Here is a 19,454-nt window from a genome sequence, read left to right as displayed (position 1 = left end):
CATTGCCATCCACAATTGCTAAGCATCCCAGACCTTGAAGAAGTTAGTTAGTACTTAAAGAAACAACTTATTTTAACATTTAACAGATTGGGCCATTATAAGCTTACAAAGCCCCGCAATGAATATTCTAGTTGTATTTTTCTAATGTATTATATTCTTACTTATATGGTGTCATTTCTAATACTATAATGTTCATTGTATTATTTCCTGTCTAATTTTCTCTTCTGAAATTTTCTGAATGTTTATCATGAAGAAATGTCCCTCTGGAAGTATGTCCAGTGGAAATGCAATTATGAATTTGGCACTCCCTGTTTTTAGTGTTCATGTCATTTTTGCTACTTTAGTAGTGATTGCATATACTTGTAAACAGACAATAATGTCTTCTTTAACAGGTTCAGAACATGTCGCAGTCTATTGAAGTCTTAAACTTGAGAACTCAGAGAGATTTCCAATACGTTCTAAAAATGGAAACCCAAATGAAAGGGCTGAAGGCCAAGTTTCGGCAGATCGAAGATGACCGGAAGACACTAATGACCAAGCATTTTCAAGTAGGTTTGACTTTAGCAATCACGTCAATCCAAACGAGACACTGAGTACAATGGACAGCCACCATGGCACTCCACTAGAAATAACTGCACCTTGGCCCACATATGCAAGGTTAAAGACTCACTCAAGTCATCAGTCATCTCTCCACTGAAACTGACCACTAGTTTGTAGACTTGCAATAAAAAGTGCCTTATCCTCCTCGAGCCAAGTGGAGATTATGCATAGATTTAAAGGCATTTCAATATTATGACAAGGGGAAATCTAAAAAAATTAATAATGAAATTTATCAAAGATTTTCTGATGGTTTATGCCCTGCTAATATGAGGAGAAATACAGAAAATATAAATAATTAAAAGAGGCAAAAATATCATTAATAATAGCACATAAAAGAGGGTTGTTTCATAATTTGATACAAAAAAGTATTTTTTTTAGACTTTAAGCTGTTTATTGGCAATTATCTAGGACCACTGAAACTGAAGAAACAGTGCTTTTAGGCGTGTTATATGTACTTTTATTAACTATGTATGACAGTGTCATAGATTAAAATAAAATCTGACTATGATAATACCATTTGAGCCTCTAGTAAAAAGAAACTATGTTTATAGTTTATAAAACACACTATGATCTTATAAACATAATAGCCTCTTCTTTCCTTGCCAATTAGAAAGTGAGATTCGCTGCTGATGGTAAGGGAGTGGGCCTCAATCCAAGCTCTTGCTCAGACATTACAAGTACTTTTCATACATAACTGTGATGGGCAGGGAGCTAGTCAGGAACATGAAACAGGGTCTCTGCATGGCACATTTTAATATGGCAGAAATTTTCATGGTTTTGTAATTTTCTTCAGGGGTGCTCAGGAGCCTGAGTAGAGAAGTGCAAAAGACAGTGTTGCACTGAACCAGTTTTAAGGTTCTATCAGAAACGCACAACAGAAGAACAAGAGGGTAAGAGAGTTCAGGGTACTGGCAAGAGAGGGGACTAAAGTCATGAACCATGAGGTTAAACTGAAGTAAGCAAAGCCAGAAGGTTAAGAAGTTATAACAAATTAAGAGTAAGGCCTAGAAGATAAAAATTAATTTAAAGACTATTAGAAATGAGAGAATGAGTAAACTGGAATAATAGGGAATTTATGGGGAATGGTAAACAGAGAAGAATAGAAGGTGAAAAGCAAATGAATTAATTTTAACCAGTATTTATTGAGCACATACTGTGTGCAAGGCAGTGTTGGGCCCCCTGCTGGGCACAATAACACATAATCTGTCTTCTATGAAAGACAACTAAAAAATGTAGGTAAAATTGACAGTAAAAAGAGGCATAAACAATACTTAATGGTACAAAGGGAAGATTTATTAATTTTGTTGCGAGAAGGCCAGGGAAGAGTTATAAGATTTGGCAATATTCAAGAAAATAGTTTTAGACTAGTGTCCCCTCTCTGCCCCAGAAAATACTTAATTACAGAGAAGATCAAAGATCCAAACAATTCTCAACATAAGTTTTCAATGCTCAGGGTTAAGGTGTCGACTACAGAGCCATTCGGTGAGCCTGATGCTGAGGCCATCAACAAAGCAGGAAGGGATATGCTGGCGTTTCCAGTGCATGGGGAATTCCCAAAAGGAAGGGACAGAAGGAGAGAAGCTCAGGGTGTCTGGCTCAGAGTGAAAACCATTCAAGCTCAGATGGACAATACAGAACTCTGTGACACCAATGGACAGCTTGAGAGAACCAGGGCTGGCAGAGCTGGTGACACGTGATGATGCATGTGTATCTGTGGGAACTCTTAGGAGACAGGAGACAAAGAAACAAAAAGATACGAGGCTGAGGGGGAAAAAAGAGAGAAAACTGCCTATTCTGCAAGTTTGTCTAGCGGAAGCCAGGTTGCCAATAAGAAAGCTTACTTTTCAGGCAGCACCATAGGACATAATGATTTCGATTTTCCTATCTCAAGTAATCCAAGTAGATCTTAACTTGTATGTCAAAATCAATAGCAATAATGATAACTATTTTTCTGAAGAATTCTACACATTCAACATGTAATTCCAAGCACTTCAAATATATTACAAACATATTCTATATTAACTAATTTAATCCTGACAACAATCCTTTAAGGCAGGATTATGTTTCTTCCCATCATTTCAGATGAAGAAATTGATGTACAAAGAAGTTGAGCAACTTATCCAGGGTCATATATCTAATATGTATCAGAACTACAAAGTCCAGCTCCCAGGTTTGGCCTCCTAATACCAATACCAGGAGCCTCTCCAAGTCGACTGCAGCACTCTGAATTAAATTTACTAACAATAATTAGATGCTCAAATACGAGTGTATTTATTCACCAAGTCCTATGGGTCAGATTTTGCTCTAGCTGCTGAGGTGCCGTATTTGAGAAGAAGAAACGGAACATTCCAAAAGTAAGTTTAACACGGAAGAATACTTCCAAACTGGAAGAAAAGCCCTCAGGTACACCATTCTTAAACTTATCAAAAACACTAAGTCGGTCATTCTGTATATGAAAAGTGTGTTCTAGTTTCCACACTTGAGACTATCATCCTTATATGAAGAGATCTTGGTTGGGCAAGACAGTCTACCTAGTCTACCAAAACCCGTTGCTGTAAGAGCAACATAGCAGAAGGTGAAATTCTGGAAGGCATTAGTAAGCATGAATCTGTTCCTACTTTAATCTTTTATTTGATATGTATATCAGCTGGACTTTCCATTGCTCTCTGACTAGTGTACAGAGTTTTAAAATTACTGACTGCCAATAATCAAAGTTTTTGAAAAAGCCCCAAAATATAAATATAAATACAAATATAAGGATAAATATAAGCATAAGCTCAAGGGAAATAAAATGCTACCAAAATTGTGACACCAAATGGCTCTCTTTTCAGTATTTCCATAGTAGAACGTAAAACTCCTCATTGTAACAGCTGCAATAATATGCAGCAAATGGTACCAACAGAACTCTTCTCATTAAAATCCTAATGAAGCAATTGCGTCTTCCTTTAGGGATACCACAAGATGCTCAAACTAATAAGTTTATTTCAAAATGAGCCACTAAAATGAGTAAAGCTCTGCCATTCTGTCTTTTGACTGTGATATATATGAATCTTTCTCTTTATTAAGACTCTCTGTCCCCTCCCACTCATCATGGACATATAAACAAATTCAAAGAATTCCGAGCTTACAGAGCAAGTGGAAATTTCCCCACAAGAAACACAAGCCCATAAATCACATGGCAATGGGAGCTCTTGCTATTTTAATGTATTGATAGTAATAACATCTTCTAAATGTAATTTTAAAATGCAATTTTCAGCTCCTTAAATTAGTTAGTGTACAGCATGGTTTCTGACAGAACCTATGGATTATTCTCAAATGATCACAGCAGTGATAGCTCTTTCCACAAATGAGATCATTTGCAATAAACTCACAACTGAATCAAACTCACAAAATATTTTCACTGACCACCACCACCAAATTAAAGGAAAGAAAATAAAGGTGACACGGCCAGACTGAAAGTGAAACTACAGGTGTGGCTCAGTCCCAGGATGCTAGAAGGGACACCTTTTTAGCAAAGCATACTTCTTATTCTGTAGACGAAAATCAGCACTTTAGTTTCAAACAACTTGGTGTAACTGGCTCTTTTATTACATAAACCATGAGCACTCTGATCCCAAAAGAGTTAATTCACTACGTGGGTAAGCAACTGTGTCTTACGTAAATAGCTCTAAATTATCTATGCTAAGGCAAATGAAATCCAAGAATGGGTAATAATTCAAAATAGTAAAGAGTGACATACATTTCTTTGAGCTCTGAAAAGCTTTGCATGACTTATTATACTTCCTGAAATTACCTTCCTAATGATGCTGTGCCAAGATGGATACTAAAAAGAGGGAGGACTAGAAGCACAGAGCGGTAGAAACCCAAAATTGGAAAAATTCTATTAGGGAAAAGCTGTTCCAGGATCCAAAATTCTCTCTAAGCACCCTTATATTATTGATAATTATTAAATGGTAATTAAACAACATAATATTTGACCTATTTCTAATAATTTATAATCAGAAGACAAACCCTGCTTATGTTTCCTAACTACATAATGCATTGTTCACTTTATAAAATGCTACTAGAAAGCGAGGTAATAAATAAACCCATAATTGCTACCATAGGAAGTTTTGTAATTATGATAAGGATCAGTTTGATTCACAGAAAAGCAAGTAACCATTTAAAGAGAGGTTCTTGTATTGAAAAGCCGAGATAAGCGGATATACTACTAATGTTCATGTGGCCATTTACATTCTCATGAAATACCCAATTTCAATTAGAAATCAATACGAATTATGAGTATGTTTTAGTAATCTCCCTTAAGTATCATATGAAAAAGAACGTAGCTGCTTATCTGTTTAAATGACTCTCAGAAACAACTGGCTGCTTTTCACAGGAGCTGAAAGAGAAGATGGACGAGCTCCTGCCCTTGATTCCCGTGCTGGAACAGTACAAAACAGATGCCAAGTTAATCACCCAGTTCAAGGAGGAAATCCGGAATCTGTCTGCCGTTCTCACCGGGATTCAGGAGGAAATCGGTGCCTATGACTATGAGGAACTACATCAAAGGGTACTTAGCTTGGAAACCAGACTGCGTGACTGCATGAAAAAGCTGAGTGAGTACAGCAATTCCATTTGTCTAAGTGAGTACTTAAGAAAGTAGTTTCAGTGAAAACTGCATCCTTACATTTTGCGAATAGTCGTAAATTCTTAATGACAGGGAAGCGAGTACCTTCTTTCTAAATGTAGTAAGTGCCTTAATGGCTTTGGTATGTCTGGTTATTCAGTGTTACTAGATTAACAGCTGCCTCATTTTCAGAGCACCCTGTTACGATGCAGTGGCTTGAAATAAGAGGTCTGGCAGATACAGCCATTCTAGTGGCTGCACTAAGCTTTATTTCAGACAGGTAATAGGGGATGGTCAATCACTACTTGGCCAGGGGCGGGGGGAAGGCATTTCTGGTAGTAGAGAAAGTCAGAGACTGGGGAAAAGAACATTGCCCTGGGACCCCATGTGAAATAGCAATGTTAAAGGAAACCAAAACAATTCCTCTGCTACACAGAGCTGGCGTCAGCTGCTCTGATCCACTCAAGAAATAAAAAGCAGGCACCTACTCAAATACACATTCACTACTCTACAAAGGGCCAAGCGTGTGACTTGGGTCACAGACTCTAATTCTTGACTCCTAAAATGTGTGGTTCAATCTGGTCTGAGTTTACAAAGTTTTCCATTGCATCCATGAGCTAATCTTTCGAGTGAAGTAATCATGGGACAAGTCTGTAACTTAATATGAAGTAAGTAAGTGTTCATGAATTGAATAAGGAGGGAACAGTATTTTAGTTGTTACCACGATAGGACATGATGGGGTGGGGTGGGGACCTCAACAAACAGAGGAAAGTGTCCTCTCAAGGTAAAGAAAAGCTTTTCTGGAATAGGAAATAAAGTAGGAAGAGGAGTAAAGAATTAGAAAACAATCAATTTCTAGTGAAGAAACCTTCAGAGAATAAATATAAATATTTCAAAATAAAATGTGGATGACTTACAAGAATATTTTAAAGACCATTTATTTTACAAATGCAATTCAAATGATAAAAAAGACCTAAAATACAATATGCTGCATTCAGCCATCACAGCCTCAAAACAAAGTGGGGAATCGCCAATCAGGCCTCACTGTAGTCATTTCAGGATTTCAGGAGAATCCGACAAAATTTATCAGACGGCAATGATGTAAACCCTGCAGCAAAACGCATGTGCAGCTATCCTCAACGATTTATTTCTCATCATGCAAAGTCCATACTTTTTCATCTATAACTGGTCTCATAATCACGACTAGAAGATTCTAAGACTAGCTCTTCTCCACCCATTGTCCACATTACTGCTGAAGGGATTTTTTAAAGTATAAATCTGAAATAGTTTTCCTCTATTTAAAATGTCCTGTGCATCTCTTATGCCCTACAACGCAGTCCATGGCTTATATGAGGTCCTTCACGTGTGGCACTCCCTACATTTTCCGTCTGAGGTCCTGCCACTCCTCCCTTCACAAGCTATGGCCCAGTCATATGTGCGCTTCACTCTCTAACCACTGGGCCACACTGAGATCCTGTTTGTTCCTTCTCCTGAAACACTCTTTCCCATGTTAATCTTTTCTTTATCATTAAATACACTTTCACCTACCACATGTGACAAACTCCTACCCATTTTTCAGGTCTCAGTTTAAATGTCACGTCTTGCCAGAAACTCCATTGCCCTCCCCATGTATCCTCTGTATCCCTGCTGGGTGTTCTCAGACCTTGATTATGTCACCAATGATTGGACTTTTCATGTTTCATTATCATTTTGTGTATAATTAAATGTTTCTTTTACTAGACTTTTGTTCCACGAGAATAAGAACAATGTTTGTGATACTCACTCTAAATAGTCTATCTCCTAATGCCTAGAAAACTAAGAGAAGATATTCATTAAATATTTGCTGAATAAATTAATTATATAAGCAATCATAGTAACACTTTCTAACAAGTAGAGAGAACAACCCATTTTACTTGCAAAAAAGAAAGATCTCTCTAGCCACATATTTGAGTCAAGATGGATGGGACTGAAAAGACTAAGCAAAGGAAAAGTCATTTATCTGATACAGCATTTCAAAACTTCTTTGTATGCTTTCATAATTCAAGTTGTGTTTATCGCTAATGGAAAATAGGTAAACATTATTGACATAAAGAAATTCTATTATATTGTCTTCTTTTTTACTCAAGAAATACCTTTAGTTCAATGCACATATTCGTTTCTAGCCTGCCAGATGATGTCTCCACCAAACAAGTTAAAAAGAAAATCCCAAACCAAGAACTGTTTGAGCGTTCTCAGTATCTAAGGTACTTTGGGGGTTAACAAAGAAGTATCTAAATGCATATTTATCAGCCCACAACGTATCTGGGTAAAGATGTTCTATAAAGGACAGCACATAGGACTGATCTATGTAGGGCTATAACTTGATTTGGAAGAGGTCCAATTGTTGCTAATGAACCATTAAACACCCTGAGAATCAGTTCACTCTGTCATTCCTAGCATCTCATGGTAACATAAAAGCCAATAGCTTGGGGTTAAGTCCAGGCACCTGCTCAGTAAAAATGGTCTCTATCAAAATAAGGATGGACAATAGGACGTTTCTACCTAGTATTCACCTTGAGCCTTAAAGTATGCCAGTTATGTTGTTGAAGGATTAATGTGGAAAATTCCTGAGGTTTGCTCTATTTTGGAAATGAACTTTAATTCTAAAATATACTTTCTCTGAGTTTACTTAGTAGGAAATAATATCTATGCAGTTATGTAATTCTGCCCTCCTCTCGTCTCTTTCAAAACCCCCATTCTGTTTTTTCTAATCCACATATAACTCCCCACATGTAATCTCCTGCAATATTGAAAATGGTATTTGGGACAAAGAGGGTTAATTTAAGTAGACACAAATTCATCCTATTCCTTGTTACAGAACCATGGACAGTGTTTTTATGGTGTCCTCTGGCCTTAGGACTGTGATCAAAGATTCATTTTATTAATTTCCTCCATAGACCATGAAGTTTGAAAGAATGTGACTATCAAATAAATTGCAGTAATTAGTTAACATTTTTATTGTAACTAATCAAAAATATAAAATCTAGCAACCAATATAGATATCAAACAGCAATAATATTAGTATTTAGTTTTCTTATTTAATGAGATGATTGCTATTTAAGTTAATTGATATGAACTTACAAAATATTGAAAGCAGTTCTCACATCATAAACTCTTTAGATTATTAGTGGCCTCAAATCCCCACTCACTCAGTAGACAGGCCAGTGCCACAAGCAATGATTCTAACTCATTTATGCTTTTGTCCCAAGAACTGGGTACTTTTCTCTATCACACCATGTTTATGTCTATTAATCAAAATCACTTACTGAGACTCTCCTGAGTAGAAAGGATATATATCAACTGGACCACAAAACTTAATTACAATGTAGAAAACATATCTAGTTAGACAGACAGCCCTAATACTGTGAAATATAAAGCCATATTGTTTCTGAAAAAACAAATAAATGAATCTTCATATTTTTTCATTAAAAAAATATGCCTATTTGAAAAGAGGTATCTGATGAGATACATATATTTACAGAAGAAAACACAAACATTTTATTCTGTGTGGCATTAAGCTGCAATTTAACACTTTACTTAGCTCTTACACTTTCTGGAAATTGGTACAGATTGGACCAAGCTAACTCTGTGAATCCTTTTAACTCCATGCCTAGCAGTATCTCATAAATAAAAGCCTGAATCTCAAAATAGCAGGACACAGAGACTCAGAAAACAGACGTCAATCAAATCAGGACCATTCAAAGGAAATGTAGAGAAAAAAAAAAAAAAAAAAAAAACATCAGGGGATCATTGTTCCAAAAGGGTCTAAAATCCAGTTGCTATGCTGCTCAGATCTAGAGTGGGATATTGGCTAACTGTCACATCAGCAATTCAGTAACAGGAGCAAGAAGGTCCATCCATCAATGGCATCTTTATTCTTCACAAAAGCCTCTCACCACACACAGCCAATTAGGAGAGGGTAAAAATGGACTGGGGAAAGAAAATAAAATTGCAACCATGATAAATACATTTCCATTCACCTTTTCAGTGGATTTGCTTTTAAGGGAAAATGTCACAGTGTACATCACATAAATTTTAAGATACTAAAAAACAAACTAGTGCCACTGTCTGCAAGGTTTAACTTAATAAGGTGCTGAAGGACTCACAAGTCATTGAGATCACTAGGGCACCATTCAGCTTATTTCTACTAGAGAATTAAAGTTTTGGAGAAAACAAAATTAGAAAAAATGCTTCAACACCAATGCACTCTAGTGGTCTGAATGAGGTACAGTAATGCTCCTTCCTAAGAGCTTAATTTTCTCCTATGACAGATTGAATAAAGTCCCCTGTGCTTAATTAAATCATGTCACATTCCTAGACATGAAAAATATAATTATATGCATGTGAGAATTTGACTGGAAAAGCACAGTTAAGAGCTCCTGAACACCCCCTGAGATCACCAATAGATATTTAATGTAGATTACAATCAGGCTTTCCAGCTTTCTGGTCCTCTACCCCCCCGCTTTCTTGTGCTAGTTCTGTTTTAGGGCAACAGTTTGGTGCCATCTAGTGAAGTATAGGATGCATTTTTCTATTAACAGAAACAGGGGTTTTTTGTTGTTGTTTTCATTTTTTTTTTGAGTAAAGTTTTGAGCTTTTACATTTAATAGAAGTAACAGCATTCAAAACTTGAGATCACGAGTAATCTCAACGTGGATTACGGTCTTTATCATGTTTATGCCAAATTAGTTCTAAAAGAGAAACCAAACTGTCTATGTGGTAATAGTTTTATTTGTCCCTTCAACAAATAGTTTTGGACTCCTCAGTGTGCACTGGCACTTAACCAGGTACTTGGGGATACAAAGGTGAGTAGTAGGCCAACGTTTCTCTGCATCGCAAAGCTGCATTACAGTGGGGACAACAAGCACATAAGTATGCAACTGTAGCAATGCTGAGAGCCTACTGCTTGACAGACCTAGGCCAGCTTTTGTACATGTGTTAGTCTTAACTGCTGCAAGAATTCTAGGTCAGGTAGTATTATTAGCAATTTATGGAAAACAGTATTCAGTTTAATTTTCCAAAGGTACATATGTGTTGGAGGCAACAACTTTAAACCCAAGTCCTTCTGAATTCAAAGGCAGATTTCTTTCCCACACATGATGTCTTTTTTGGGGTACATACAACAGTAGAGAAATACCCTGGACACCTCAGTAAATTTAATTCAGTAAATAGAACCCAACTGTTGTCGAAAAAAGTCACAGTCATTTTTGATTCTTCCTTAAACTTCATTCATATGCAATCACCACATCTTCCCTTCTCCCTCACTGATTTCTCAAAACCACCTCTTTGTGCATCCTCACATCACCACCTAACCCAGAGCACCATGCATCACCTCTCAGATGGATTACCACAACGGCCTCCTAACTACTCTCTTTACCTGAACTCTTTCCCTCTCTACCACACTAGGTATTTTGAGTAATCTTTTTGAAATAACAATCTAATTATATTACACCTGTGCTTACATGGTTTCCCTTTAAAGTTCAATCTAAATATCTTTGCACAGTTTGTCTTGGTAACATGAATTCTGCCCAATTCTCTAGACCTTTTCTCTCAAATTTTCACCATGTACTCACTCTAAGCTTTAGTCATTCTCATCTTTCCAGTTCCTCAAATCGTGCATGCTTTCTTCATCTCCTGGACACTGAACCTCCTCTCCCCTTTCATGGAACACTCTTTCTCCCCACCTTAGTTAATATGAATTTGAGGTCTGCTTTTCCTTTTGCATATCAGATATCAGCTTGTCTACGGTACCTCCCCTGACTGCTCCTTAATGTGGCTGAACTCCCCTGGCACAGTCTCCCACACAAACTGCCGCCATGACACTTGGCATTATTTTACAGCGATTTCCCACTTGCTTTCTGTTTTTTAACCTCTTCTACTTTATAGACAAGTCGTCCCTGCTCTGAGAGGTCAAGGACCATCTGTGTCTCATTCCGGTTGAATCTTTATAGGCTATGATAAAACATCTGAAATATAATAGGTAGAAATCAGTCTTTAGAGTCTCTGGGAGTAAATATTACTTTTTAAAATAAAAAAAAAAAACTTTGTTTTTTTTCAAGAAATAAATCAGTGTATATCAAATATAAAACATCTATATCTTTTACAAAACCAAAAATCTTTTGGGAAAAAAGACAACAAAAGCACAGCCTTTATTCATCTTTGCTTTTGTTGCCATCTGCTCTTTCTTCAATGGTAATGCAGTATTTCATTCCAAAACACCTGATATTTGGCTCTACTTAGCATTTAAAGCAAGAGACAGTGAAAATCTCAGTGAAAGTAATAATGATGAAAAAAATCACACTGTGTGCCTGGGGTAGAGAAGAGTGAGATTTAACTTGGAAATACAATGGAGGGAAATTTATAAGAATACCCCCTCAAATTGAACTGAAGAGATCTTCAAATGAGTCATTTACCAAAGACAGTCCTACTCTCCCTAATATTCCAGATTATAGTATGGAATGCAGTTTCTCTAGTGTCCATGCATTCTTCTGGAACACTGAGACCCTAGTTCTTTCAGCACGTTGTTTGGGTAACTGGCATATTTTGTTTTACCACAAACTGATTTATTATTTATCTTTCTTTTTTATGTCCTACATTTTCCTTGATTATAACTAAATTATAAGCCTTTTAACAATATAAAACCTGTGTTTTCAGAGGCAAGCATGAACTGCCAAATTACTGGGGATTTCATATTACAATTCTGTTCCATTTAGTTTGTATGTTACATAAGCTCCTCTTTAAAGACAAGTTCATAATATAAGCTTTATCCCAGGAAAAGCTGAGGCAGGTTTTTAAATAATTTAAGAGTAAAATTGTGTTGATTTTCGAAAATGGAAGTATTTAGACACATTAGACACATATTTAGACACTCACTGAAAACTCCTTCTATGCCATGAAACACAGCATGTTATGTCCATTCTTATCCCTGCCTTTCCCTTGGCAGTGTAGTTGGTAAGATTAGACATGCAAATGAAAAGTTAACCAATATAAACAGATTTTACTATCATATGTATATGATAGAGACAAACTTATTTTCACTAGCTTTAATCTACAGACTTTAAAGATCTACTTCTTGCTACATGAATTCTCCAATGGCCTTAAGTAAATAGAAATAACAATCTGTCATAAAACATATTCGCTACTCCATTTAATTTACATATATGGGCATGGCCTTAGGATTCAAATCTAGAAGCTATTAGTCTAGGATATCACAAAGTACAATTATACATTGAGGAAATAAACAAAAAGACAGATGGTTTTTATGCTTCGTTGATCCAAACTGATCTTCCTGCTGAATCCCAAATGCTATCTTCTCCTGAGCTACTTATTGATAAATATGGATTGCAACTGATCATAAAAAATTTATGTCTCAAAATCATCAAAGTATTAAAATGGTTACTTTTGTCAACTACCCACTCAGCACATTTTCTGAACATATGGAACTATGCACATATAATATATTTTAAAATGCTAATATTTTCATGTCTGCCACAGCTGACAGAAGAGCATAGCAGGAGAAAATCAATGAACCAGAACTCAGCTTCCTTCTTTGCCATCCACTTTTGCAGGAACATTTGTCTTCCAGGCATTTTAGGAAATTATCCTTTCTGTCTGGCTTCTTGTGTCCTCACAGAAAGTGAGAGTGAAGAGAGAAAGATAATGATTATTTGAACAAAAGCCAGTTTTGAGGACCCAAGAAGTAGAAATGACTTTTACTGTTTATTTTACTTCATTTTTGTAATTTCTATGCTCAGTCAGAATCTGAGAATACCTGTGTTTACTTAACACTACCACAAAATCACAACTAAAAGTGTGGCCAGGTTTCATAAATTGCTGAAACTTTAATTTTACTAATTTCATTCAACAAGATAAATTTTAGCTTAGAAGTCTAATAACAATTTCTAAAAGAAATTTCTAGAAAGAAATCCCTTGAGAGCCCTTTCTGTTTTTTGCTTCCCAAGAATATGGGTAGATATGATGATGACCACAATTATAATCACCCAGATGGTGTGTGTTTGTTTTACAACTAGAAATACCACCTTCTCCCCATCAGCATAACTATCTACTGATCCCCTACATTCCCTTAGTTAGAATAACAAAATGTCAAGCTTCAGAACTTCCACCTTAGAGATGATACAACTCCATCTCAGAGAATAAGTGCATTCATTATCCAATACTATGTGATGATTTACTGTTGTGGCTGAGATTAGAAACCACATCCCTAACACCGACCTCAGGATTCTAACCTGGATAAATATACTACACAAAGAACATTTCCCAGGAAATTGTGGAAGTAAAAACAGAGAGACAACAACAACAACAAAAACATAAATAGAGGCAGAGTTAATAAATAGATTAAACTACCAACTGCTCATGAAATTGTTTAGTTATTCTCTTTCATATCAGTTTCTCCCTCTCTACTAGATTATTTATAAAGGCAAACAAATCTTTATTAAACAACAACAGGAACACCAGAACAAGAATAAAATTTTCCCATAACCCCCCATTTCCCTGCTGCTTCTCCTCTGAAAGGATATTTGATAGTTGCTGATTTGATTTGTAGTCTTTTCAAAACCAACTCTAACGCAGCTTTTGATCCCAACATTCTCTTCATTTGATTCTTGTAACCACCGATGACTTCTTGCTGCCAAATTCCATGGTCATTTCTTTGATTTTCTAGATACTTCTGTATTCCCTAGAGGTCAGTACTTCATCCTTCTTAAAAGATTCTCCTCTTTAGGATTTCTTAACACTGCACTATTTTTCCTACCCCATTTATAGCTTCTTATTGGGCTCCTTTGCTGGGTACCATTAATATTTTGATGCCCCAGAACTCTATTCTAGATGTCTTCATCTTCTTTGTGTATGTCCTCTCTCTGAGGCTCTGGCTTTCACCATCATCATTGTGCTAAAGATTGTCAAAACTGTGTTTCAGAAGGATGTCTGCTATGTAGATTTGTATACTATCATCTCTACATCTCCACTGGCACAGACAATAGTCATGAACAACTTAAAATAACCCATACTGAATTCTTGATTTTTCTTTCTAAACTCATTTCTTTTTTAGTCATTTCATCTGAGTAAATGACACTACAATCTGACCTTCTGAACAAGCCGAATATCTGTAAACTGTTTTTCAATTTGAGATTTTCCTTAACTTCTCTTTTCACCCTAAAATCTAATCCAAAGCCTGGTCTTATCAACTTTATCCAAGAACAAACAAACAAAAAAACAAACAAAAACCCCAAATCCATCTATTTTCCTCCGTCTTCATCCCCATTTTTCATTACCTCTCACCTGGCCAATGTGATAACATTCAATTGGTCTCTCTGCCTATACTCGATATCCTCTACAATTAATTTCCTATATTAGCTAGGCTAGTCTTTCTAAAATGTAGCCCACATTCTGTCACTTCCCTACTTTCTTAAAATCCTCCAATAGCTTTCCATCATACTCAGAATAAAATCCAGGTACTCACTCTGATTTTATAAAGCTTCATTCCATTCACCTCTCCAACCTCATCTTCTACTTTTCCAAGTGTGCTCTAGACACACTAGCCTCTTCCACTTTTATTTTGATTTCTCTTAGTTCACAAAGCATATCCAAATTCAGGGCCTTTCCAAGAACAATAATAATAGCTAACATTTATTAGATAATTAACTGTATACTGAACACTATTTGAAACACTTAGCATGAATTTTTGATTTATTCCTCCCAATACCTTGTGAGTTAGATATTATTACTAGTGTTATCCATGAGACACTGAGAGATTAAAAATTGTATAAGGCCCCTGGTGAGTGAGTGATAGAATCAGGATTCAAACCCAGGAAGCTTTCTTAAACCATGCCTCCGATTAGTTTAAAATGCTGCTATCCTCTAGTTGATCCACTGCTTAAACATCTTTCTCTTCAACTTAATGTGTCCACGGCTGACTCCTTGTCAATTAGATCTCAGATTATGTATCACCTTTTTTGAGAAGTCTTCTCTATTCACCAGTGTAAAGCAACTCCCCTGTCACTCCTTACCAAATTGCCAGATATTTAAATATCTGCATGAAATTTATTCCTACCTGATATATTTAGCTTCTCTGCTTATTTAAAGTTCATTCAAATTATTTTCTCTCTCTTCTCAGCAAAATGTAATCTTCACCAGAACAGAGGTGTCATGTCTTACTCATAATTGTAATTCTAGTACCAAGAACAGTGTTTGATGCTCGTTAAATCTTGGATGAATGAATAAATGAGTGAGTGAATGAAACACTCCTGTCTGAAGAGCACATCCAAACTCCCTTCTTTTAGCACCCAAGTTTGTGCTTTCTGAGGTAGAATTGACTAGAATAAGAATCAAAATACCCCCACCAAATAAGGCAGATGGTAAAAGAGTTCATTAGCCAATAGGCCACTCCATCATGATCATCCAAAGTGGAAGAATTTTATGCAAAGCACTTTATCCATGACTCAGTATAGAGTAAAGGACATTTCCATACATTATTATCACAGACCTATTTTGGATTTTAAGCAAGTTTATTGACATGGAGTCCAAAATTTTCAGTGCACTACTATTTCAGATTAACAAACTAAAAGGCTCGTTTAAGATATACACAAATATTTATTTTTAAATTGTTAATACTTTGGGTCACTAATTCTTCACTTCAAGTGTGCTTCGGAGAATTATACTACAAAAATTGGTTTACTCAAAGGCTGTGACTTTGGGATAGAATGTTGTGGTGGACTGAGGTCAAATTCAGAGTGGTGCCAGGAAGAAAAATGCTGGTATCGCACATTGTGAGTCACTGGGCTAAGAAGGGATAGCTGATGAGTGATAGACATGAAGGAACAACGGAGAAAGCAATACACATAGAAGAATCAAAGCATAAAAAATGAAAAGTTCGTAAGTGTTCAAAGGATCTTCCCTGGTCAGAGACTAGATATGAGGTATCTTTGTTTGGAACTAGAGCTAACATAGCTTCACATGCATATTTTAAAAATGGTTTATATCTAACTTAAAATCCCATTCAATGAAATATCACAGAGTTAAAGTTTGCAAAATTATATTGATTTACTAGATAGTAGAGGTAAGTTTTCTTCACACAGACAACTTACATTAAGACACATGTGCAGGACCAAATCAGTGAGACTTAGTAAGAAATGTTACTGCATTAAACTTGTCATTTCTAGACTCTCACATTCATTTTTTATAGAAAATGAAACGGGAGATCAGCTGAACTTGCTTGTTTCTTTCTATGTGTGACAATTTCTGGGCATATTTTGTAGAAGAGCAGAGGTAAATGTGGCTTAAAATGAGATACACTTCACATTACCTAGAAAGTGCTATTACACATTTCGGCACTCAGGGCTGGATTTCTATAATTTTTATTTAATATCAACAGATATTCAATGCTTTCAATGTTACATCATTTTCTTCTCAATATAAATTTGGTCTGAAATAATTTCTTCACTTAACTTTCCTTGCCAGTTAATTCAAAAGAAGAAAAAGAAGAAAAGAAATAGGAAGGATAAGCATAAGCAATTGTACTTTGAGAAGCTACAACTGACGAACCTATTTTGTCTCCGTTTGCCTTATAACCACAGTACCTAGCATAGTCCTGGGTACCTGATGAGTTCTCAGTAAATGGTTATTAAATGAATACATTAATTATTTTACATTTAAATCTTTACCATTTTACCCTCTGCAATGTTTCAGAGAAAAAGCCTACTGCTGCAAAAGAGAAAGCAAAGTCATTTTTAATTTAGGTGTCAGAAGCTTTTAACACCTGGTATAATTTCTGTCTTAACTCTTGGTCCAAACAGTTCATAAGGCTGAGCAGCATCTCTTTCCCAGATGGAGCACTGGGTTAGAGCCAACCACCACAGAAGCCAACATGCACTGTCACTTTCTGGAAATGCTGATTCATGAGACTCACAGCATGATTCTTAGTCCCAAAGACAGTTCTTACGCAGGTTCTACTAATCCTTATCACTCAGTTCATATTAAAGTCATATCTAAAGAAACTGAATCCAGAGGACCATTAAACCCAGAAAACAATCAGCAACTGAACTATGTATACAACTGAGAGAAATAAGAGCTTTGTGTCTTCTTGCTTTGTCCAAACTATGCTTCAGTCTTCAGGCAACAGAGACTACCTATAGCAAAGAGACCAATTTTGCTGATAAGGTAGGTTAAAAACCTCAGTTTGAAATTTAATTTTACAGTTTGACCATCTAAAATGTTAAATCAAACTTTGTAACTATAAATCTCTATTCACTTTCAGTATCAAAACCACCTGAGGTCACTAAATTTCTTACTGATTGTGTTTCCATTTGGCTATTTCCTCTGGGTGTAAAGATTTTGTGAGGATGAACATTCTACTATGTTTATATTTTGTATTTGGAATATTATATTGATTTATATCCAGAACAAATTTGAATTGACTCCTGAGAGTCTATGTACCTTTTTTTTCAGATGATTATGAAAGATCACCTTTAAAAAGGTATTTTTCAAGAAATTTTAATTTTGCCTCCTGGTCTTCAAGAAGAGCATATTTTTCCAAGATCATAATCCCTTATTATTTTGAAATAAAATATACAATATTTCTACTTGAATCACATGACTAGCATCTTTTAGTAGAGCTCCTATACGTGTACTAACCAATGTAATCACTTATTGGCTTTTCTTAATATCTATATGAAGTAACTGAAAAAAATGTCGCAATTCAGAATTAGGATAGATCCTAATTCTTTTAAGGTTAAGAGTTAAAGAGAGATTGACATGCCAATTGTAAGATAAAGCTGATAGTTTAAAGAACACAATTTCAATCTAGTCCTTACAGGACTGAAACCAAATTAAAAAGCAGAATAGCTTTTCACAGCTTCCAATTCTGGAGACTATTTACATCCTCCATTTCCACCTACTTCCTAGACCTGCAAGAAAGAACGGCAAATAAAAACCTGGAAATGATTTTTCAATAAGCAGTACAGAAATGTGATTTTTGCTTTTTAAATTTCATGCCTGCTTTTTTCAGCTATTCTAATTTTTAAAATTATAATTAAATATTGTAAGTGCATGGCTAGAAAATTATATGCTGAGAATAAAAATGATTTATAATAAAAAGTAACACTCTCCTCCAGCTCAGCTCTCCAGAGGTAATCACATTTATGCTTAATTTTAGGGCTACAGGGAGTTAAATGTAGGGCTTCTGGTGGTTAATACGTTTTTTCCACTTTGGGGGGAGTTATCAATTTTGGACTTATTTACTGATTTTCCATTCTGCAAAGAGAGGACTTAGATCACCTAACTAAAACCACTTCTTTGTTGTCTTTCCATAGTATGCTTCTATAACTATTCACAGTACAATTCTTATCAAGTCTGCAAATTCAAGACTTATACTTAAATATTATTTTTCATCAACTCTAGGAAAACTCTCCTGACATCATATTTTTAAATTTTTAAACTCAAAGAAGCTACACTTCTATCTTCCATTTCTTCTTCCAATTTTTAATTTTCTCACAGTGCGAACTTTACCTATTCTCCTGTTATCATGGTTGTAAACGCTTTGTCTTTTCTATAATTACAGAACAGATGAAATATCCTTTAAGTATTCTGTTTAACTTATAGAATCAGTTCATGGGCTGATTCTACAAGTTAAACCTAAGTATTTACAATACTATCACAATGCTTATGCTGTTCTTTGGGAGCTAAGTGGTGAACATCAGTGTCTAATTCCAGTGACACATCAGTGCTATCTAAAGTGGAATATTACTAGAGTTAATTTCAACTAAATTCTCCTTTCATGTACCTCAATAAATGCCTTCACCACACCCAGTTTGTTGTTTTTTTTTTCCCCTAGAAGGTCTCATACAGTATTTCTGTAGATAATTTCTCCTATTTCTGACACCTCCCTTCGGGAGACTCCGTCCACTCTGCATTAACGGCTCTGAAGGCCTACTGCACAGCTGTTATTGTGAAATAAGAAATCATTATTGTCCTGATTTCATGCCTTGTCCTGTCTTGGCTTACTTGCTTATTTTGCTGCAATATAACCTCAAGTAACTTTTAAGAAAGAGTGCATTGTAGGTGAACTTTGGAAAGTTTGCATGTCAGAAAATACCCTTACTCCATCTTTCTCTGATTTTTCTTCTTAAATACAAAGGCACTGACTACTATCTTCAATCATCCAGTATTGATGAAAAGTCCAGAGCCAGTCTAA

General features: G+C 35.7%; 1 protein-coding gene across 3 annotated transcripts in view; it reads left to right on the top strand.

Annotated features, from left to right (window-relative positions):
• Positions 1–19,454, top strand: part of OLFM3 (olfactomedin 3) — a 173,653-nt gene that overhangs the window by 142,188 nt on the left and 12,011 nt on the right. For all 3 annotated transcript variants that reach the window (XM_010975073.3, XM_010975078.3, XM_064488769.1), the window contains exons 3-4: positions 393–548; positions 4,979–5,198. In XM_010975073.3, coding sequence (XP_010973375.1) covers positions 393–548; positions 4,979–5,198 — 376 coding nt within the window. The remainder of the gene's footprint in view (positions 1–392; positions 549–4,978; positions 5,199–19,454) is intronic.

This window comes from Camelus dromedarius, chromosome 9 (genome assembly GCF_036321535.1).
Source record: "Camelus dromedarius isolate mCamDro1 chromosome 9, mCamDro1.pat, whole genome shotgun sequence".
NCBI classification, from domain to species: domain Eukaryota; kingdom Metazoa; phylum Chordata; class Mammalia; order Artiodactyla; family Camelidae; genus Camelus; species Camelus dromedarius.
This window is presented reverse-complemented; position numbering and strand designations above follow the sequence as displayed.